Here is a 23915-nt window from a genome sequence, read left to right as displayed (position 1 = left end):
AGAACAACTATTTGCAAACTGAATTTTATTCTATTTATCTGTTTGTTGTGTATATAATAGTATGTATAAAAAAAACATACAGTTTGATTGGGTTTTCTAGATTTATATATTGTTGATGATTTGCTGTTTTGTTTGTTTGTTTTTTTTTTTTTTTGTTGTTTGTTTGTTTGTTAGCTATGAACTGCTCTTGTCAAATTATTATTACTTGTTAAATGTACAGTTGGAGTTATAAGTTTGTGATTCGGTGACACTGATGTCAAGTTGTTTGGTGATATAGATACTGGTGTCCATATATGATGATGTAAATTATTAGAGAGTTGTTGTATTTCTTTGGCAACGTCATCGTCTTCATCGTCATCGTCTTCATCGTCGTCGTCTTCGTTTACAAATGTTTTTATATGGTGATGATGGTGGTGGTGATGATGATGATGATGTATTCGAGGAGATGTAGGATGGACACGAGGTGATATTGGTTGGTGAGTACGAGGTGATATCTGTTGTTTATCTTGTTGTTGCTGCTGCTGCGAGCAGTTGTTGCTGATACCATCCAACGACTTTGCTGGAATCGGTAAAAAGTCTGATGGCAGAGTGCTGTGTCGCAGTGGCGAGTGAGGTTTCGGTGATTTCGGACCACAGCTAACGGTGGAGGTCGAGGAAAGAGCATTGAGGTTGAGAAGTGAGGGTGACAGCTCGGATGGTGACGGTGACTTGGAGGTGGTGGCCGACGATGGAGGTGAAAAAGGAATTGGAGATAATCTGTTGTTTGGACTGCAAGAGATCGGAGTGATTGCCGAAACTTCGAGATCCGCTGTGTGTGTATGTTTAATAATGTATCCCATCTTTCGGTTATTGCTATTATTACTACTACTGTTATTTTTTGAATTTCTATTTCTATTTATATTATTACTATTATTACTATTATATTCATCTAAACTATCTTCTGTTTCATCGTCGGATTCAATATCACTGTCATCGCAGATCGATAGTGGCGATGGAGTTTCTTCGTGACGTGGAATGCGACGACTTACTTGTGGCGACGTCAGTGGCGATGTGATGGGCGATGGAGCGAGCACTCGGAGTGGTGGGAGAATAGATGAAACAACGAGACGTCTAGTCAGCGACTTGAGACGCTCAGTAATCTCTTTGAAAGTGGGACGATTGTCTGGATCGTATTCTGTGCAATCCAGTGCAAGCTTGAGAAAAGGTGGTGGACAATCTTTGGGAACGAGTGGCAACAGCACGTCGACATCCAATCCGTATTTGAGAGAGCATGGACGCAACAAACTGGTGGTTTCCAAACGGGTGATGATCTCAGACAACACAATGCCATAGGAGAATACATCGCATGTCTCATTATATTCCTCGCCCAAGATTACTTCCGGTGCCATCCAGTTGTTGGTACCGCAAATGGTCATGGTTCGCTTGGCGCGACCACTCAGTCCGGTGTAGGAGGTTCGCGCGAATCCAAAGTCGCACACCTTGATCTTCCAACTCTCACAGACCAGCAGGTTTGTCGATTTCAAGTCACGATGGATGACATGACGCGAATGCAGATACGCCATGGCACAGGCAACGTCGTAGGCAATCTTGATGCGCAACGGCCAACTCATAGCTATCAGTCGCTCGCTGGAGGTGTCCAAGTCGGGTGTGCTACTACTACCGATATTCACCTTCTTACTCATAAAGGTATCGGTATCGTCATTCTTATTCTTAAATAAATAGTATGCTAAATCGCCACCGGAAACAAACTCTGTTACAATATATAAATTCTGACCTCTCTCTGCGACACCAATAAATTGTACAAGATTTGGATGAGAGAATCTCAGCATTGCCACCTCTCTCTGAATGAATTTAACTAAATCTTTATATTGTGAATTGTTTGGTGATAATGTTATTTCTTTAATTCCAACTGGTGTACTATAATAATATAAATAATCAAATTAATATTTAACTTTAAATTTAAAATTATTATTATTTTAAAAAAAATTTACCCAAAATATTCTCCTTTAAAAATTTTTCCATATGCACCTTTTCCAATTTCAGGTCCAAATTCCAAATCATCTATATTAATTCTAAAAGCATTAGAACCATCTGGTAAACCTTCAGTATCTATTAAAATAATTATAATATTAATAAAAATTCTTAAAAAAATTGTATACTTTTTTTTTTTTTTTTTTTTTTGTTTTCAAATACTTACCAGCATTAAGATGATACAGATGACGGCTATCAACAGGTTCCATTGTTGTTTATATGAATAATTATATTTATAAAAAGAAAAAAATAAAATAAAGGAAATTCCTTATCAAATCTAGATAATGTTTGAAGAAAGATTGATTAAGGTTAATAAATTATTATAATAATACTGGTTGAATAAAAGATAGGGATTTTGAAATTGTGATGTTGATGATGATGATGATGATGATGTTGGTTGTTGTTATTGTTTTTATTAATAATAATAATAATAAATGATGACAGAATTACTAAAATCAAAAATATTAAAATTAAAAGATAAATGAAAATAAATATAAATAAATAAAATGATAATGTTGATTGGATTTTCAAACAGGAAAATCAATTTTGATAAAGTGTTGTTGTTGTTGCGCAAAAATAATTATTTATGAATTAACATATATGGTTGTTGTTTTGTTAACGGATGATGATTGGTTGGTTCTTTCTTCATCATCACAACAATTGTTTGTAGAGGGTTTTTCAGGTTATTTCGATGACCCAATTTTAGATTGAATGCGTCCGACTGATAATGGATTGAGTTGGACTGAAATAAATCAATACATAGACAGAGATTTATTATTAAATCAACAGTTGTCCAATATTTTGGAATTTTATCAATACTACTTTATAAATTGATAATTATAATTATCTGTATATATGATTTCTACGTATAGATATAGATTATATTCTTATTATTTATTTGTTTATTTTATTGATTGTTGTTGGTGTGTTTGTTGTATTACTTGTTTTTGGAAATTATATAAATAAATATCTATGTGCGTGTGTGTTGTGATAGATAATAATATTATTTTTATATTTTATTGTTTTGTGTTTGTCAATATGTGTATATGTGTTTTGATGTTGTTGAGCGAAATTATAATTATTTGAGTAAATTCAAAAACAGGTATTCGAATATCGAGTTGATTTTAATATTGTCATATTTGATTTCTGTGGTGTGTGTGTTGTGAGTTTTGTTTTGTTTTTATATTATGTGTGGTTTGTGTGTTCTCGTGTTTGTGATTTGTTGGTGATGGAAATTTTATTAATAGAGTTGGGGGAGGGAATAGACTTGCTGTTCTGTTGAGGTCCAATGTAGTATGATGATGATGATGATGTTGATATTGATGATGTTTTCGTTATGATTGATGATGTTGATGTTGGTTTTGGTATTGGTATTGGCTGATTGTTTGATTGTTTGATATGATTTGATTGATTATGATATTGGTATTGTTGATTTTATAAAAATATGGTATTATTTTTATTAATGGATAAATATGTATAAATTTGAGAACTTACTTCCTCCCTGCTATTGTTCGTTTTGGCGATATGAATTTTAATTATAGACTTTGATTTACAGTAGCAATAACAACAAACAACAATAACAATAAACTTTAAGTAATTCTTACAAAATTTTAATAAAATAAACAAGTTTTGTTTTATGTTTTGTTGACATTGACAATAACTTTAACAACAATACATTCAACTACATATATATTTTATATTTTAATGATAGGTACAAAACAAACATCAATGTCCAACCATAAAAATTTGTATTCTAATTCCAAGTCGATATAGTACAACAAAAGTTGGTTTGTGTTTGATGATTGATTGATGGTTTTTGAATTGAATTGAGTTTTGTTTTGTTTTGATTGATTTTTTGGTGGTGTTTTAACTGATAATAATAATACTTACAATCCTTTAATTTGTTTTTTTTTTTTTTTTTTTAATTTAACCTAATTATATACTAATATTAATAAAATGATTAATTTAAATTAATTTAATTGTTATTATTTTTTGTTTTGATGATTTTGTGTTGTTGATATAATTATGATTATGATTATAATTTATTTTATCACAAGCTGATGGTATGAGAGGGATTTTGATAATTCGTTATTATATCTTCTCCAAAATAAAATTGTAAATCTTAATAGTACAACAATTGGATATAATAAAAAAGTACAATACACCTTTGGACTATCAACAAATAAAATATTATTTTAAATTAAAAATAATATATAATATTAAGATTAAACTTTATAACGAATTTCATAAACATTGTTTGTTTGTTGATCGATGGTACTACTACTGATGCTGGTGTTGAGATGGTGGTGTTGGTGTTTATATATTTTTGTTTAGATGGTGGATGGAATTATTTGTGTTGTGCTTCACAACCAAAGGATTATTATTTATATAAATATATTTATCATCATATATTATTATTATTATTATTATTATTATTATTATTATTATTATTATTATTATTAGGACCATTGTGTAGTGTATGTTGAAAATAGAAGTAGTAGTACAAGTACTTGTGAGTAGTGGTGGTGGTGGTGGTTCTTGCTGACAACAACATTTGGTTTGGCTTAATATTATTCTTGATAGTTAAATTGGAATTTGATTCCACACAAGAGAAACAATAACAACAACTCACTGCAAATGTATTGTTATAATTTATATATATAATTAAATTAATTGGACAGATTAAGTGAGAACGTGCCATAAAATAAAAAGTTGACACTGTGTGTGCTTCTACTACTCTATTTGAGTGAGTAACATCTCTAATATTAAAGGTATAGAATAGATCAACACTTCATATATATCAAAAAAGATTTTATATGGAATTTACCAAAAAAAAAAACCACTGACCACTTGATTGGCTCAACAACTTGAAATTTTTATATATAACAATCTTAAGTGTGGTATTGGTGGTAGGTGGGTTATATTTGCAAATTCCATATAAAAACCATTTAGATAAATCATAAATAAGATTGGTAAAGAAGTGTGAGTGGGTGTGAGTTTTGATTATGTGAGTGTTGTTTTTAATTTTAAAACAATTTTAGAATATACATATTATATTGGTTATAGATGTCCACTTTTAATTTATGATTATTATTTGGTGGTGGTTGGACAAACGTCGAAAAGAGTATTATGTTAAGAGTGGTTTTGTGAAAATGGTAAAATGATGAATGAGAGCGAGAGGGTATACCATATTCATACGTTGCTAGACAGTCAACTACAATAAAAACAAAAAGAATACAACTCTTTAAAGAGAGCGAAATTCTCTAAATCATATGATCCTTATTATTGTTATTATTATCTTTATGAATATCTATAAATATCACTTTATGACAGCAACTAGCAAAACAAAACACTGCACTCCAAACACATTGTTTATAGATACAGATAACATTTTTTTTATATTTAAATTATTGTTGTTGTTGTTGCTGTTGTTATTGTTATAACAATTTAAATATTTGAATCTATTGTTTGTTTTGGTACATACCGTTATACCGTTGAATTAAAACTATCGAAATTGACTAATACTAATATATAAATTTGATGCTATTTTTAAAATACAATTAGTTAATTGAAACTATTATTATTGCACTTCAATTCGAATCAAAAATTAATAGAAACAATGATTTCCTATTAAAATAACAACTATCTATATTATTATTATTATTATTATTGAAAATGAATGAATAGAATGTTTAAATTGATTGTTTTTGAAGTTAATGATTGATTATTAAAGTAGTTTTGAATAATATTTGTTTTTAATCATTCATCAATTATAAGAATCTAGTAACTATTTATATTTGTTTTTGTTTATGTTTTGTTTTTCTTTTGGTATATGATTGATTAGATGAGTGTAGTATTGTAATAAATTATCAGATTGAATGTGGAAGGTAAAAACAACCAATAATTATGTGATATTGTTATTGAAGATGAGGATGTTGTTGTTGTTGTTTGTTTGTTGTTAAAATATTTATTATTTTTATAAGTAAACAATTATTATTTTACTTATAGGAATAAATTTGATTTTTGTAGGTGACTATTTAAAGTTGTTATATAGCAGGAAAATAAGAGAAGAAAGAAAAAGAGTTGATAATAGGATCAATCATGCATTGATCCTCACACTTCTCTCGTTTTCATTACGACCACCTCCCTAATTTATATTGAGTAGAATATAATAGGTACCATCATCATCCATCAAACAAACACACTAATACATTACCACCACCAACATTTGGGAACATACATTAATAAACCATCTAGAGTGATGATAATTCAATACAACTTATATAGGATGTTTACATTTTAATATATATTTATGTTCATACACATTTTAATAAGAGAACATATATAAACTTTTTGATCAAATATGTCTACTTGTTTTGTTGATTGATTATTATTACATAGAGAGAGATAATGTGGTAGTGGTGGTGGTGGTTTGGTGGGTTAGGGTGGTGATGGTTTTGGTTTTTGATAAAGTGGGGGTTTCAATATAATAATAATAATAATAAAATAATGGCATGTGATCAGCTTGATATTCAACATTATTTAATTCTGGTTGTTTTAAAACATAGTAGTATAAAAGTAGATGGTAAATAATTGCAAACAAGATGATGTAGCGAATTGAGAGATATCTCTCATTTGATCAAAAGCTACTTTTTTTTTTGTTTCAAATATTCATAGGTTTCCTTTTTATGTTTTATGGTTATTATTAATTGTGTTGTTGTGTTGGTGTTCTTGCTATTAAAACTTGTGGGTAAATGAGTGAGTATAAAAGCAATACTTGCTGTTGGAATACAAATGAATGGATATGTTTTGTTGTGTTACCGGAGCAGGTACTCTAGATAAAAGAGCGAGGTGTAGGGGGTAGTTACCACCGATACACACTAACACACAATAAAACTGGTTGTTTAGATGCAACTCCAATTGAAATTTGTGGATGTGAGTTTGTGAAATTTAGATGAACTAAATGGGAAGATGGGTGTCACTCAGAGGTTACCTCTTATTGTAATTTCTTTTAAAAACTGGATGAATGAATGGATGTTAAGATTTATGGATAGTGTTGTTGCTGTTGTTATTGTTATTGTTGTTAGGTAATAATTTGTTGTCGATGTCAATGTAATTACAGTGCTTTAGAATGAATGTATGTTGGTACCAATCAAATCAGATTCTTGAATGATAATCTCTTAGCACTCCAAATTAAAGTGTGGAATTACAGAATAGAGAATGTAGAATGATGTTGATCACAGTAGATGACTGTGGGTGAAACACTTCCCTCCAATATTTTAAAAGTGTAAAGATATGGTGTTCTAAAATGGTTTATAAGTTTTTTTTTTGGTGCTAGGTTTTGTTTTTTGGTTTGTTGAGGTTATACCGCTGTAGATCGGGTGGTATAATACTCTGATAAGATTGATTGGTTGATGGTACAACAACAGGATTTCGATAAATGATGCTTATGATGATGATGATAATTGTGATGATGAATGTTTGTTGTTTCTTTTAAATTCTTTGATCAAGAAGGTTCTCTCACATGATCATCAAATTGAACTTACCTTTTAAGAAATGTAAAAGTTCTTAAACAAATAGTTGGTTGGTTGGTTGCTACTGTTAAATATTTGTTTTTTTTTTTTTTTTTTTTTGCTATGCTAATGTACTGGTATGTGTATGGTGTGTATAAGTGTAGGTGTGTGAAAATTAATAAATAAATAATTATATATATATGAATAATAAATAGTTATATATATTAAATGGATAACCGAGATTGTTGGTTATTAATTAAGTTTGATGGTTGTGGGGTGATACTGGTGATATAATTCTGTACTCTTGAATTTCAAAGGTTCTTATTCTTTTTTAACTTTCTATATTGGTGAATGGGTATTTGAATTCGTATGTTAGTAGGTTATCATTAAGCATTGCCCAATCACAATTTTTAAAAATAAATGAATATTAAAAGTAAATTGAAGTAGTGTTTTCAAATAGCTTTGAAAATGAATGAATAAAATGGCTTAAGTTTCTGATGTTGTTATTATTATTGTTGTAAATATATTTGTATATTTGATGGATGGCTAAATATCTTTGTAAAACAAAAAAAAAACATTCTAAATTGTAATCCAAGCCAATCCATTTCGAATTCAGAAACATTAATGTTTACAACAGGTAATTCTAATCCTAATGTTATTTGAATGGATCTGTCGACCATAACTTTTTGATTTACATAAAATTCGATTGTCAAAGAGTTTTCGATTTCAATAAGTAAAACTACATCTAATCAGGGTAATGGTAGTCTATCGTCGTTTTTCCATCCTGTTTTAACACTGTGATTTAAAAATTGACAAAATCGTGATTCAAATCAAAGATGTTTCATTTGAAATGTATTTGTGTGTGGTGGTGGTGGGGATGTGGTGGTGTGGATGGTTGTTGTTTTGTTTTGTTTTAGATTGAATTGGATTTTGATTTGATTGTTTAAATTTGGATTTGTGGATCAAGATAGAAAATAATCTTACGCAAATTGAATATTTAAATAAATAAAAGGTTCTGCTAAAAGGAAATATGTGAATTATTTGTTGTAACTATTAGTTTTAAATGATACAAGTTTAAGTAATAAAACTATTAAATATATATGGAAAATATTAAAAAGTGTCGATTGATAATTTAAACAGATTGATTGCTTTTTGTTTTATGATTTGTTTATTTTATTGATTGTTATTGACTCCTTTTTCAAATGAAATAAATCATGATTTAATAACTCTAGATACGCAATTATTTGATTGGTTTTTAAATGTTATTGGGTGAATATGAGTGGGTAATATGTTTTTTTATTGGATATTGGTTGCCGTCAGTTAGATACTAAATATTATTGTAGTAGTATAGTATAGTATAATAAATATATATGAATTTGTTATATTTAGGATATTTTTATTTTTGAAGAAAATTCTTTTTTTCCAACAAACAAACAAACAAACAAACAATACCAATTGTATAATTAAAATATTGTTGTTATGATTGATTGATTGATGATTGATCCAACTGAGATTTAGAGAAATAAATATGTATATAAAATTTAAAATAAATGTTGTTGGTGAGTAGACTACTAGTCTCTGCTTGAATTCCTAATTTTTATAATTGTTTGATCTCTGATTTGGTTTGTTTGTGGAACTAATTAAAATATAATTAAAAATATAAAATTATAGACAACAGACAGTGTGAGATATTATTAGTTTTGTCTGGCTGGTGTATGAAGTTAAATGAATACCAAAAAACTAAGAAGTGCTCTGCTTTTTGTGATTTTATTCGATAGGAGCAGATTGATAGATATATAGGGCAAATTCGTGTAATAAAAGGGAGTTGCTCAAATACCAATCCAAACCAAACAAATAAACAACATATTTGAAAAGAACAAGAAATTTTGGAAATACCTCCTGTATCGCGACTACAACGACTACTCGAAATTAATTTCAAATTTATAATAATAATACCTCCAAACAATAAACAAATAATATACAGAGCAGCGACAACAACAACAACACATAATATAATATAATATAACACCACCAACACTCAAATCCAACCTAGATATTTAAATGATATCACAAACATCGCTCTCTCTCTATGTCTTGATATCACTAGTGAAAGGATGGAACATCATCCAAGTCAAGTCATCGTCCTCTAAAACAATAATAATCTATATATACTTGATCTGTTTACTTCTGTAGTTATTGTTGCGTGGTAAATGAAATCGAATTGTGGGTGTGTTTGATGTGTTATTCATATGTTCATTATAAAAATAGACCCGGTATAAATACCAATATTTAATTAAATTCTCATCACGAATTATTATTGGACAGAACAATAAACACCACCCGCACACACCGACCAATCATACAAAAAACAATATGATACTCTACACATTATAAATTATTATTATTTAACGATATGTTTTGATTTGCTTGACACATACATATATAATATACAATAAGATATTATTGTCCTTGTTGTATTTGTTTTTATTTTTATTTTTATTTTTTATTTTTTTATGTTGGTGGTTGATTTATTTGTGTGTTTGTGGGTCGTCGAGTTGATGGGTTTGATCGATGGGTGGTGGTAGTGGTAGTTTTTATTGGTATTGGTATTTACGACTGTGGATGAAAATCATCTATTCTTTCATATTATTATCGACAACAGATTGATAATTGCAATGAACATAAATAAATAATGATGAACACGTTGTATTGGAGGATCAGTGATAACAAACACTATTTTTAATAGCTTTGAGTTGTGGTGAAGTGAGTAATAGATTGAGAAAACTGTTGTTTGATTGGTGATCAGTTTGTTTGTTATTGTCTCTCTCGAGGGAAATATTATGTTACAGTATCATTATTTACATGTATGTATATATTCGAAAAATGATTATTTGTGTATATGTGTACGTGCGAATTATATTATGATTATTATTATTATTATGATGTTGATTGTTGTTGGGTTGGGTTGGGTTGTGTAATATGTGTTTCCCTTTTGGTGTTTGATGTTGTTATTGCTAATGATAATGATAGGTAGATAGGTCCTTTCATTTGTTAAGAAACTCTCACACACATATATAAAATAGTTATATGTATAGATCACTACTTCAATTTGATTGCTAAACGTAGATAGTACATTGAAAATTCTGAAATACTTACATTGATAGACTAAAATCTAAAAAGTGTTTGTATACTATGTGAAAAAAAAAAAAAAAAAAAAAAAGAGTTGAGTTGATGTGATGTGATTGGTTGGTTGGTTGATTGATTGTATGTGTTATTATTATTTATTTGTTTGTATTATCTCGATATTATTATTTTATATAAAGTGTAATTACACTAAATAAATGAACTAGTTATAAATTGATTAATATAAATCAATATGTATTTATTTGCATTCCTGACAACTTATTGTTTATTATTATTATTTTCTCTAGTTGTAAGTCTGTTTTTTTTGTTTATGCTTTGGTGGTAGTACAATTAATTTTTTTTAAACCATAATCATCGATGTCATTCGCACCAAAAATTTCCAAAAATTCAGATTTGATTTTTAGTTTTTTTTTAATTATTTTTTTTTGTAGAAGTTTTTTTTTTTTTTTTTTGTCACAATGTTGATTTCTATTTTTTTGAAAAATTGATAAAGGTGGTATTCCAATTCTCTTCTGGCACACCCTTAAAGTTCAAAAGTTTGATGATTTGCTTGTGGATTCAATGTTGATGCTCTGTTTTTATTCTAACCCTTTAATTTGCGAAACCCATTTTTATATCATGTTTGTTTTGACGATCAAACAAGCAAGAACTGTCAAAAAAATAAAAATAATAGTGATAAAACACCCGCAATCCCCAAATGGTACTTTTAAATCAATTGGTTATTATCTGAAGGTAGTAGAAGTATGAGTTGGAAGCGTGTCATCCCGAAATAAATCTTGTTTCAAAGATTTTTAACAATATTGTCTAAACTTTGAACGGATACAAATTTAAATTATTCAAGATGAAGTAAAAAATCGATTGTAGAAAATTAAATAAAGTTGAGCATAGGAGATACCCATATCCAATTTTAAATAATATTATTCGATGAGGAATATTTAAAAGAAGAGAGTTTAAACTAATATTATTTTTAATAGTTTAAATTTTTTAAAGATTGTTAAAATTTTTATAAATAGAAGAAATTTGGTTCTTGGTTTAAGTTCAATTCCCAAAATCAGAAATTTTCATAGATTTTTATTCAACCAGGATAAAAAAAAGATGGACCTTTACAAGTTTTAAAGATTTTTTTTTTTGATCGTTGGTACCAAAAAATATCCAATTTTTATTTTTAAGATTTTTTTTTAGTTTTTTTTATTCTTTTAAATTTTAAAGAGCGATAATGCAAGTATAAAAAGAGGAGATCTCCAAACTCTTATCAATATTGTAATTTGTAAAATGTTTAGATCATATTTATTAGTTGTATCTATATTTGTATTTTTATTCCAAGTTAGCTTGGTATTCTCTTCAAGAGGTGTCGATATCTCTCAAGCCTCCACCATTGCTGCTTTCCAATGTTTGAAATCAAAAGGATATGATTGGGCAGTCATTAGAGTATGTAAATAATCTATTTTTATTTCAGTTTATCATTTATAATTTCTAATTAATAAGTTTATTACAATAGTGTTATGAATCCATTGGAAGTGTTGATACCAACTGTCCTCACTCCATTTACAATGCTATAGGTATGGATAGAGTATTCAATTTGAAATTTGTAAAAAAAACTTACAAATTTAAATTGTTATTTTACATTTTAGATGGTAAATTCAGTATAATCGATGCATATATCTTTCCCTGTTTTTCTTGTGGTAATGGAGCTGGTCAAGTAGAGGCAATGGTTAAATACATTCACTCATACAAGACTAATGTTGACATGGTATGGTTTGACATTGAAGGACCTGGTGTCTACTGGAGTAGCGACCAATCCAAGAATCGTGATTTCTTTAACTCTATGTTGGCAGGTGCCAAGAGTGCAGGTGTAAAGGTTGGAGTCTATACTAGTGAATCACAATGGGAACCAATCATGGGTTCATGGACTGGAGGTGCTGACTACCCACTATGGTATGCTCACTACGATAACAATCCTTCATTCAGTGATTTCGTGCCATTTGGAGGTTGGAAGAAACCACATGCCAAACAATATGAAGGATCTGTTAGTGACTGTGGAATCGGTGTTGATCTCAACTATTATTAAATAAAAAATATTATAAAAAACATTAATTTCAAATCAGATATTATACGAGGAATAAAATATAAATATGTACCCTTTTTTATTTATTTAAAAAATTATCTATTCTCTTTTCATTTGATTAAGACTCCATCTCAAATACTTCATAGAATATTAAAAAAAAAAAATAACAAAGACAATTTTAAGTTGTAACCTTTAAGTTCAAATTTTGATTTGACTTTATAAATTTAAATTAAAATTTTGGATTGAATACTATAGTAGCTATTTTGATAATGAATGTTTAATTTGTCATCGATTCCAGACAACAGCTTCATAACAAGTAATAGTGAAGATGATTCATAATCTATCATTTTTATTATGGTAACAGACAAATCAACTTTTATTATCAATATAGATACTTTGGTATTCAATATTCACAAATTTAATAAATTCAAACAACATACTTTCTTCCATTTGTAATATTTCTTTGTTAAAGATATCTTTGTTTTATTTGATATCAATAAATAAAATTTATCAAATATATTTAAAATGATAATTATAATTCTTTTTAAAAGTTGTTTTTTATTATGTGTGTTTTCAATGCATTGTTTTGTAAAGATGATCGATCATTTGAAACCACGAACTTTGATGATAGCACCCTTGTCGTTTGTAAGATATAAAACACGACAGTCGTTGGTGAACGACGAAGATGTGACTGCACCGAGTTTGAGCTTCATGGTGTTGGCATCGCACCAGCTGACAACCTTAAAGTCTGGCACCGAGAGAATACGAACGATACCCTTGTCCGTCGACGAGCTCATCAGTAGCATCGCGTTGTTCGGTGAGAACTGGAGGTCTGTCACTGGACTGACGAGTGAGCTGATGACGTGCAGTGGCTGTGGTGACTCGCTGGCCAAGCAGGCGACACGCTCATACACATTGACAATACCCGACTCGGAACCGGTGGCAAAGTAACTGTTGTTCGGTGAGAAAGCAATCGAGAGAATCGATTTCGATGTGACGTTACCGTGGTCTTTGAAACGGTGAACGATACGCCAGTCTTTCTTGCTGTCGTACACGGTGATCCAACCTTGCGACACCACATAGAGATGTTCGCCATCGGCCGAGAATCTCATAAGTGAAACATCTTTCTGTGACAGCTGTACTTCCTTCACCAATGTCTTTGATTTACACGAGAGAATCGAAATCTTACCCAATGAATCGCAGATTGCATAATAATCATTAGAAACACATAATAATCTAAGATAGTTATCTCCAACTAAAAAGTAAACAAACAACAACAATTAGTTAACTACAATTATATATTATTTAACAAATGTAATAATATGCTTATCATACCTCTAAGTGTATATTTCTTTAATGCAACAGTTTTCATATTATAAACATAGTAATGTGATTTGTGTCCAATGATAATACATTCATTACTGTTTGGTAGTGGCATTGCACTTGAACATCCAAATCCTTTCAAAATAGAACTATATAATGGTTTATCAAGATTGTATGACTATATATATATATATATATATATATATACACATGTTAGTTAATAATGCATTTATGTATACTACAATTTTGATTGAAATAAATAAACATACAGAGAATAAAGTAATACCAGCAGTATGAACTAATAAAATCATATTTGATACACCACTATATTCAATTCTACTAACATGTTGCTATACATATATAGTAATTTGATTATGTTTTGTTAGTTAAAATATATTCTATTCAAACAATTATTTGGTTAATTAAAGTTAAACATACAGCAATTCCTCTCTTTACAGTAATTTTAGTGTTGATATGACCCTCTCCTTTGAACGATGTAATCTTTCTATCGGAATGGAACACTTTATTCTCCAATTGAATATCGATATCATCTTCGTCTTGATCGTCTTGTTTCTCTTGCTCTTCTTTCTTTGCCCATTTCGGTAATAAACTACCTGACAACCTATAGAAAGAATTTGAATATTGTTAGATTGATAATAACTTTTATAATAAATAATAGCAAAAAATAAAATAAAATAACATACACATTATTTATTTTATTATCTTCATTGGTTTCATCGTCATCATCGTCAACCCATGCACTTCCATTGGTAGGTTTCTCTGTTTGATGACCATTCTCTTGTTTATTGTTTTTATTTGTATATTCGATATCTTTAATTTTGTCAACTGTACCATTTCCCTCTGCCTCTTCATCATTATCATCTTCTTCTGATCCGTCTTCTTCTTCTTCTTCCTCTGAATCTGATTCTGATCCTTTATGTTTATATTGTATCTCTTGTTCTTCTATATATTCTTCCTCTTCTTCTTCTTCTTCTTCTTCTTCTACTTCTTCATCAGCTGATACATCTTCTTGTTCATCTACTTCTTCATCTACTTCTTCCTCTTCAATTTCTTCTTCTTCCTCTGCCTCTTGTTGAACCTGTTTTACTTTTGATTTGTTTGTATCTGTTTTCAATTTCTTATTGATTGTGGTGGTTGTTGGTTGTGTTGTTTGTTTGACGTTGATATTTTTATTTTGAACGATCTTATTATTATTATTCTTTTGAGTACCATTTGTTTCGAATGGTCTCTTTTTAATAAGAGTAGATTTATTAGTCATTCTCTATTTAAAAATAGAAAAATTTATATATATTGAGGTGTGCGTAAATAAATAAAACAATCAAATTTTATTATCAGCAACGCTGTGAATTAATCAAATTCTTCGTTCGTTTTTTTTTTTTTAATTTTTAAAAAATCATTTTTTTGAATTTGTTTTTTTTTTTTTTCTAGTGATTTAAAGTCACAGTTTATTCAATAAACACTAATCAATTATTAGTTATCTTTAAAAGTTGCGGAAATAAATAATTTCAATCAATTCTGTTTAAAAGTTTTTCTAAAGCAATAACTAATTATTTTGAAACAATTTAATAATTAATTATTTTAAAAGTAAATCTTTAATAAAGATGATTCAATTCATTTCTATTGTACAATCAATATCTAAACTAGTAGTTTACAATTAACTTTGTCGGTCAACAATAAAAAATAAAAAAATGAAAGAAATATAAATAGCTGATCAACTTTTGTTTAAGGAAATCTTTGACTTTATTTTTGTTAAACTTTGACCGATCAAAGTTTCTTACCTTTTTAAAAGAGATTTATAGTATTAGTTTGCAAATGATCAGAATAATTGATTTGCAAAGCTCGAATTTTACTTACTCTCTTACTCTTAAAAGTAAAGTGTCATAGTTGTAAAAATGTAGCGAAATCTAGAATTCCCATGATTACACAGACTTCTCAAAACATATTTCCACTGTTAAAATAAACAAATAAGTAAATCTATTAATAAAGGTGGGATTTTTTATATCTCAAACATTAAAAATGAATAAATGGTTGAAAAAATACTATCTAGATATTCAAAAAAATTTAGGATCGGACCCAAAAACATTGATATTTTTTAAAGTTGGTGATGAACAACAAAAACAAAAACAAAAAGATTTTTAAATAAACATTAAAAGTTGAAGATTACACCTTTTTGTCAAATGATAGATATTTTTATCGAATAATGTACCAAACATGTCATTTGAGGTAATTATTTAGCCAGGATGATGATATCTTATCATGTGCCAAACATCTCATTGGAGAAGTAGCTAAGCAGGGATGATTCCACCTTTTTTTTTTTTTGCTAAGATGATTTTAAACTTTACAAACATCAACATCATCCTTTATTTGTTGCTTGATTTTGTTGATCATCATCTAAAACTATTACTATTATTAAAAATTAAAATTTAATTTTATTTATTTATTTTATTTATTTATTTATTTCTTTGTATTTATAAATTTAATTGTTTTAATTAATGTTTCCAATATTTATTATTTTTTTATGTTTAATTTTGGGAGTAAATTCACAATGTAATCCAGGATACATTGTAGATGGTAGAACATGTAGAATTCAATATTCCAATTATACTCAACTCCAAGTTTATACTGTAAGTAATTACAATAATAGAAATAAAAGTTTTTTTTATATTAATAATAATAATAATAATTTAAATATAAATGTTATTATTTTTTATATAGTGTGTTACAGCTCAATTAGTAAAACCAGTAATTTATTTAGAGCCTACTACCATTCTTAGTTGTTTAAATGAAACTGGACCTGGAATTTCATCAAACATCCTATCACCTGTACCAACTATATTCTATTCAATTCTCTGCGTCAATGGATCAGGTATTCCTTATTTAATGCTTAGTGACACTTCCAAAACGGCTAGCTGTAGGGATAATGATAAAAACACAACAACCTCAACTATAAATATGTATGAACCTCTTTCTACCAATTATATATACACACAGATATCCGTTTGTAAGAATAGTATAAATGGAAAAAGAACAATGGCAATAGAGCAAGTGTTAGGGCCAAACTCTGCATCTATGATGTGTTTATCAACAAATTCACCTGGCCGTGTTGAAGCCTCGGAATCATTCAAAACTGATAAAGATTATCAAGTTACTCAATGTCCAATATGTTCAGTCAATGGTACTTGCAGTAAATACACTAGACAATGTGATTGTAAATCTGGATATACAAATGTTACATGTGATACAGGTAATTAATTTTTGGAAAAATAACAATTTAGATAATTATTTTATTTACTAAATTTTTTATATTACTTTATTTTAGATATTGATGAATGTGTAGTTAATAAACCATGTAGTCGTATAGCAACTTGTGTGAATCTACCGGGTAGTTATGTTTGTCAGTGTCCACCTGGATACACACCGAATGGATCGAATGGTTGCAACGCTATCAACTATTGTAATTATGAAAACAATACCTGTGCTACTGGGAGTGGAGTTGACTGCACCGATAATAGAAATGGTACATACTATTGCCAATGTTACAGAGGTTATGTTCGTATCAATGATACTGTATGTGAGCCAGCAATGACACTTTTCAGTGTGACACAAATTGGAAAACAACGTATAAACATAACATCGGATAGGTTTGGTGGTGATGCAAATAGAGTATTTGTCATGTATGAATCTGGATCAAGAGTTAGATATTGTACAAACATAACTATTACAGAACCAAATGTATCGTTGCAGTGCTCCACCGGCCCATATCAGGTTTCAGGTTTTTGGGAAGTTTGGTTAGACTATGATAAAGTATCGAACGAACTCAGATACCCGCTACCGTTTATCACTAAAATCGGTGCACCTCCTACTCAAGGTGGACTGGTGATTGTGAATGGCGTAAACCTACCGAAATTTCCAAGACTAATTTTGGGTGATATTTTGGTTACTCTTTCCAATACCAATAGCAACCAAGTGAGATTCATTGCACCTCCCGGAACTGGTGTGAGAACTCTTCGACTATTTAATGATACAATCGAGAATACTGATACCTTACTATTCAAATACGCAGCACCAAACATCACTCAAACCAATTCAATATTGGAAACCGGTGGAAAAGTGTTTATTAATGGAACGAACTTTGGTGATGATCCATCGGTTATCACAGTACAAATTGGTCCAAGTATTTGTAAGAATATCACTATGTTACAGCCACACACACAGATATCATGTGATATCGGTGCAACACCACCCATCTCCTATCTACTCCAAATGAATGTCAGTACAGTGCCTGCCAACAAATTCTATTTCACAACTCTACCATTGCCAACCGTTGAATTCTGCTCAAACAATACCTGTAGTAATAGAGGTAGCTGTGTCAACAGTAGTTGTATATGCGAAACCGGCTATATCGGAAGTAGATGTGAACAAGAGTCATCACCGATCATCATTTTACCTGGAGATGGTGGAGAAATAACAGTAACTGTTGACAAGAATACAAATTTCACTATTTCAATTGTCTCTGTTTCCGAAATGGATTTAGATACGGTCGCTGATGGCTACAATTTGACTGGAGCAAAATGGAATCTTGAAAACGACGTGGCCAATCGATGGGACTTCTACTTGACGCTTCCAAACAATGCAACAATCAACAGCACATTCCAATACTTTATCAATGATACAGATGTCCAGTTTGGTGATCAACTTCTACACATGGCAGAGAAAACTCTGAAACTATCGATTAGCATTGCACTTTGGCCGTTCGCATCACGAGTAAACACTCTCAGAGTGGTAATCAAAAGTAATATGCTATCGGAATCATTGAATCCCAATGGATGTACTGGTAAGTCAGTTGGAACCGGTAGTAACAACTCGACCACTACCGACTCCACCAAGAATCAATATCAGTGGACAACACTCAGTGGCCAAGACAACGGGATGATAGCGAGAATCGTCAATCAAGCAATAGTTGATGGTCGTTCTATTGTCGCAAATATCCAAGAGCAACTGGCCAACGATTTCATCGAGTACAGCATGAGTGTTCCTTACTTTGAAGAGAGTGTTCTGTTCGATCCTGACTACTCTGTATTCCTAAAGGTCAAAGACAATAGCGATGATCAATGCAATCAATCCACCGCAAAAGACGACAACCTCTGGAAGATCGTCACCGGCTCCGTTGTAGGTGGAGTGGTAGTAGTAGCAGCGGCAACTACTTTCTTCATACTCCAAAGAAAACGATTCATTCACAGAAGAGAAATGAAAGACATGAGAGTTAAAATGGATAAAGTTAATAAAAAATAAATCAGTCAATCAATCAATCAATCAAATCTTTTATTTAATATCTATATTTCTCCAAATAATGATTATTTTACTATTTTTATTAATAAAATACGTGTTTTGGTTATTTTGATGATTCATCAATGAATCATACCTATATCTTTATTATTAGAGATAAAAATAATAATTATATATAAATGCAAACTAAAATTTTAAGTTTATGTTTATGTTTCTTTGTAAAATAAAAATGTTTCGGTGAAATCATTAATGCGAAACTTTAATGCATTAAATTTGATCTGATTACACAAAACAGGATGCAAATTTACACTTTATGAATGAAGAATCTGTGCTTTTTCCTCATCTTTCTTTTTCACTTCAAAAAACCCAGACAATGAAGGTCAAAACCCCAAGCTAAATGAAAATTAAAAACAAAAAAATAAAAAAATGACAATGAAACCCCCAACACCACCATTTATCCAATATCAATGACTATTATTAATAAAAAAAAGATATTTTGTTCAATTATTTTTTTATTATTTTCAATTTTTTTATTTTTTTGACTTTTTTTTATGATTTTTCTGTTTGTTCACCATTTTTTTTTATATAAATCATCTTGTTCATTTTTGAATTTCATCATCATTTAAATTATCAAACAATCATCATACAACTTTTTTTTTATTTTTAAATAAAACTCTACACAAATCAATTATATAATGTTGGGATCAATCAAGCCACACGAAGTCGATGCTGAAGTCATCGCCGCTGTCAACGCCGTCAGAGCTGACTCAAAGTTGGCCGCCATCCAAGGTTCATTCGTTCCAGTCCAAGCTGGTAGCCAAGTATGTATAGATAACAAACTGATGATCATAATTAATTTATGTTTTCATTTTTTATAAAACAAACAACATTGTTAACTAACAAATTAAAATCATTTAATTTACAAATAAATAAATAGGTTGTTGCTGGTACCAACTACTTTGTCAAGGTTGAGGTTAATGGTGGATTCGTTCATCTTCGTATTTTCAAGGCTTTGAACGGTGAATACTCACTCCACTCCATCCAAGAAGGAAAGACCCTCGAAGAACCAATCACCTACTTCTAAATCAATTATTATTAATAATAATTTTATTAAAAAAAAAATAATAATTTATTAAATTGTATCAAAACTAAAAAATAATAAATATCATCTTTGTTTTATTTATAAAAAAAAATCAAAATAATAATAATTAACAATTATTTATTAGATGATGTGTTGTGTGGGTGGGGGGGTGTTTTATTTTGTCACCAAGAAATAAACTATGAAATTTATTTTTGAAATTTGCTGTTTTTTCTTTTTTTTTTTTTCATTTTCATTTTTCAGCATTATAATTATATTTATAAAGATAATAATAAATAACTATAGATTAGATTATTATTTGTTCATTTATTTATTTATATAATAATTAAAAAGTTAGTAAATTAGTTAAATATATATAATATATATATCTATAAAAGTTAGTAAAGAATGATTCCAGGTGGACTAAAGCCATCTCAACCAGCTGATGCTGCTGCCGTAACAGCTCTCAATGCGGTTCGACACGACCCAAAGTTAGCTCATATTCCAGGAAACCTTGAAGCAATTACATATACAACTCAAGTATGTAGTGTAGTTTAAGTAAAGTTTGTTATTTGACTCTAATTAGGTGTTTGTGTTTAAATTTAATAGGTTGTTGCAGGTACCAACTTCTTTATTAAGGCACGTACCCCAAATGGTTATATTCATCTTCGAATCCATAGAGCTTTGAACGGTATGGACTATTCTCTCCACTCTATTCAAGAAGGAAAGACTCTAGACGATAAAATTACCTACTTTTCTTAAAATGAAATGCAATGTTTCATTTTTGTTTTATTTATTGTAAAACTATAATTAATTAAAAGAAAAACTTTTTCTTTGTATAAAATCAATCAGACTTTAAATAGTATTTTTTAAATATTAGAACTATTTATTTATGTACAATATAAGTATATATTATGAATTTTATTAGTTTTTGTATTTGTTTTGTTTTGTTTTTTTTTTACAAATTATATATTTTTTTATATTAAAAAGTTTCTGAAACTTTTTATGGCTAGTTATTTACATGTTTGATGATGAACAGTGGTATATATATATATTTAATTTAATTCGAATTAAATCGTTACAATGGATTTGTGAAGTTGGGTTTGAGTTTGCTATTAAGTTTAAAAGATTGGAGATCTGTTGTCACGCTTCCAGATAGATAGAATTATGGAGTCTTGCTTCTCTTCCATTGCTTGATGAAAGACGACAAAACCGATGACATGACGATTTCATTGGTATGGGCATCTCTAAGCCAAAGGTGAATCACCAGACTATTGTTGTTGTGATGTTTGGAGCAACACATAATCTTGATTTGTACGGAAAACATTCCATTCTTTATGAAACATGCAACGTTACTCTTGACCAGTACCAGTTTCTCTTTGCATTGAGGGTTGTTGGCAAAGTAGAATCTCGATTGGAAGTACTCTTTGCAGAATGTACATTGTGGTAGTGGATTAAACTCGGTATCCAACACTTGGGCTTCCAGAAAGAGAGCAACTTCATTGGGTTGTGGAGTGTTGATAAACTTTTTGGCGTTACCACTGTAGCCAACGACATCAGATATATATACTCTTTGATTATGGTATTTTCTTTGCATTTCCAAGTCTGGAATAAAGAATTCGATATTGTGATAAAAGTTTCTAAACAGTGGTGTCGAGAATGAAGAGAATACATTTGGCAATGGAATTGAACCAGATTTAGGTGAGTTATTATTTACAACACAAAACCATGGCATTTCAACATTTCTTTTTTTTTTTTTAAATAAAAGATAAATATTAGATGAATTAAAAAAGTTATTTATTTTTATAAATAAAACTTACCTATTTAAGAAATTTTCATGTGAAAATGTTTCAGAATGAAAAGAAGGATCAATAAGTTGGAAATTATTAGAAGGCATGGATGTGGGTGTTAATGGTGGAGTAGGGGTTGGAGTAAGGGACGGAGTAGAGTGATTAGGTGTTGGAATTGGTGTGAGATTTGGTGTAAGATTTGGTGTATTTGGTGAGACAACATTTATTCCACTCACACAATAAGAAGTATCTTGAAAAATAATAGTGGGAGGGCTTTGAGCATAATTATTATATTGATAGTTATTGTTTAAGGAAAAATTATTTTGATTGTTATTATTATTATTGGTGATTTGATTTGTTATTGGAATATTTGTATTATTCATATTATTGTTTAAAGTATTATTCATTGTATTAGGAGGATTATTACAAATTGGATTCATATTATTAAAGAAAGTAATTTGATTGGGAGGAGATTGAAAAGATTGATCAACAAATGAATATTTTGGCAATTGGTGAAAATAATTAATTGGATCACAATATACTTCTTGTTGTTCCCTGATTTAGAAATAAATATTAAAAAAAGATTAGTTATGAAGAAATAGATTTTAAATATTTATAATTTATTTACATTTTTTATTTTAGATTTATTTTAAAAAATAAATAAAAGTTTAAATATAATATTACAGATAAATTAATAAATAAGGTTTAGTTTTAAAAATGTACAAGATATCTTTTATTAATTAAAGATGGATGATTGGACAGGTGTTTATAAATTTTAATTTTAAGGGTTTGTTAATTTTAAAATATTAGATTTATATTTTATTAAATAAATATTATTTAAATTATTTATTATTTATTTATTAATATAATATATAAATTTGGAAAATATTTGATTAGGTAGGAATGGTGAACCAATTTAAAATGTAAAAAGCTTTGAACCTTTATAAATCGATTCATCTGTGTTAATGGCTGGTTAAATAAAATTAATAATAAATTATTTTAAAATTAATACAAACTTTTACAATATCTTTAACTTAAAATCACCATCTTCCACAGCCCCTTATTTGAAATAAGACATACATTGCCATTTATTTCAACATCAAGAAAAACAAAACCCAGTAATCACATATAATTTTTGAAATCATATACTAATAGTAACTGTACTACTCTTATATTACTTCTACTACTAAATTATTATTCCTTATTGAAAATGTTTTATATATGTTGTTTGTTGTTGTTGCTGTTGTTGTTGTTGTTGTCAATACGACTACTATATATCAGAAGAATCAGAATCAGTATTAGTAATACTTGATCCACTTAAATTCATTTACTGATAGAGAAACACCACCTCACACCTAACAACAATACCTATTACCAATGCACATTTCCACACACACAAGAACACTACCACCATCTTAAAACAACACACAGCTCAAAACTCAACAACAACAACAAACCAATAATTATTCACCACCACAAATACAAAAAAGCTCTTTCAAAAGTTAACCCCGCACACCACAATCACCAGCAGGAGCAAACTCAATACCGACAGCTGTCTACAGAGCTGCAAAGAGACAGAGACTGATGATGTCGGCGGTTGGATATATCAAAGAGTGTGACAGCATTCCAAATATTTTATAATATTTTGTTTTAAATCGCAGCCA

At 29.2% G+C, this 23915-nt stretch overlaps 8 protein-coding genes across 8 annotated transcripts; 5 read left to right on the top strand and 3 right to left on the bottom strand.

Moving 5' to 3' along the window:
• Positions 1–170: 170 nt before the first annotated feature.
• PPL_00784 (serine/threonine kinase) lies at positions 171–6269 on the bottom strand (the record flags this gene model as incomplete). The annotated part of the gene is made up of 7 exons (XM_020571804.1): positions 171–1917; positions 1992–2109; positions 3303–3408; positions 3756–3901; positions 5219–5245; positions 6151–6178; positions 6243–6269. The coding sequence occupies 7 exons, from the start codon at positions 6267–6269 to the stop codon at positions 171–173; spliced, it is 2199 nt and encodes a 732-aa protein (XP_020438327.1).
• A 560-nt stretch (positions 6270–6829) lies between these two features.
• On the top strand, positions 6830–9694 carry PPL_00783 (uncharacterized protein; the record flags this gene model as incomplete). The annotated part of the gene is made up of 2 exons (XM_020571803.1): positions 6830–6891; positions 9598–9694. 2 exons carry the CDS (start codon positions 6830–6832, stop codon positions 9692–9694), a joined length of 159 nt encoding a protein of 52 aa, XP_020438326.1.
• Positions 9695–10384: 690 nt separating this feature from the next.
• Positions 10385–12756, top strand: PPL_00782 (glycoside hydrolase family 25 protein; the record flags this gene model as incomplete). The annotated part of the gene is made up of 3 exons (XM_020571802.1): positions 10385–10408; positions 11898–12120; positions 12320–12756. 3 exons carry the CDS (start codon positions 10385–10387, stop codon positions 12754–12756), a joined length of 684 nt encoding a protein of 227 aa, XP_020438325.1.
• Positions 12757–13355: 599 nt separating this feature from the next.
• utp18 (WD40 repeat domain-containing protein) lies at positions 13356–15355 on the bottom strand (the record flags this gene model as incomplete). Its single annotated transcript, XM_020571801.1, has 5 exons — positions 13356–14008; positions 14089–14254; positions 14346–14426; positions 14515–14698; positions 14781–15355. 5 exons carry the CDS (start codon positions 15353–15355, stop codon positions 13356–13358), a joined length of 1659 nt encoding a protein of 552 aa, XP_020438324.1.
• Positions 15356–16589: 1234 nt separating this feature from the next.
• On the top strand, positions 16590–19543 carry PPL_00780 (uncharacterized protein; the record flags this gene model as incomplete). The annotated part of the gene is made up of 4 exons (XM_020571800.1): positions 16590–16721; positions 16813–17341; positions 17417–19266; positions 19538–19543. The coding sequence occupies 4 exons, from the start codon at positions 16590–16592 to the stop codon at positions 19541–19543; spliced, it is 2517 nt and encodes an 838-aa protein (XP_020438323.1).
• Positions 19544–20078: 535 nt separating this feature from the next.
• cpiC (cystatin A3) lies at positions 20079–20467 on the top strand (the record flags this gene model as incomplete). The annotated part of the gene is made up of 2 exons (XM_020571799.1): positions 20079–20204; positions 20321–20467. The coding sequence occupies 2 exons, from the start codon at positions 20079–20081 to the stop codon at positions 20465–20467; spliced, it is 273 nt and encodes a 90-aa protein (XP_020438322.1).
• Positions 20468–20869: 402 nt separating this feature from the next.
• Positions 20870–21223, top strand: cpiB (cystatin A2; the record flags this gene model as incomplete). The annotated part of the gene is made up of 2 exons (XM_020571798.1): positions 20870–21001; positions 21071–21223. The coding sequence occupies 2 exons, from the start codon at positions 20870–20872 to the stop codon at positions 21221–21223; spliced, it is 285 nt and encodes a 94-aa protein (XP_020438321.1).
• Positions 21224–21626: 403 nt separating this feature from the next.
• Positions 21627–23339, bottom strand: PPL_00777 (uncharacterized protein; the record flags this gene model as incomplete). The annotated part of the gene is made up of 3 exons (XM_020571797.1): positions 21627–22206; positions 22282–22806; positions 23332–23339. The coding sequence occupies 3 exons, from the start codon at positions 23337–23339 to the stop codon at positions 21627–21629; spliced, it is 1113 nt and encodes a 370-aa protein (XP_020438320.1).
• Positions 23340–23915: the final 576 nt, after the last annotated feature.

Source organism: Heterostelium album, assembly GCF_000004825.1.
Source record: "Heterostelium album PN500 unplaced genomic scaffold PPL_scaffold1, whole genome shotgun sequence".
Lineage (NCBI taxonomy): Eukaryota > Evosea > Eumycetozoa > Acytosteliales > Acytosteliaceae > Heterostelium > Heterostelium album.
The sequence above is the reverse complement of the archived record's forward strand: the minus strand, read 5'-3'. Positions and strand labels throughout refer to the sequence as shown.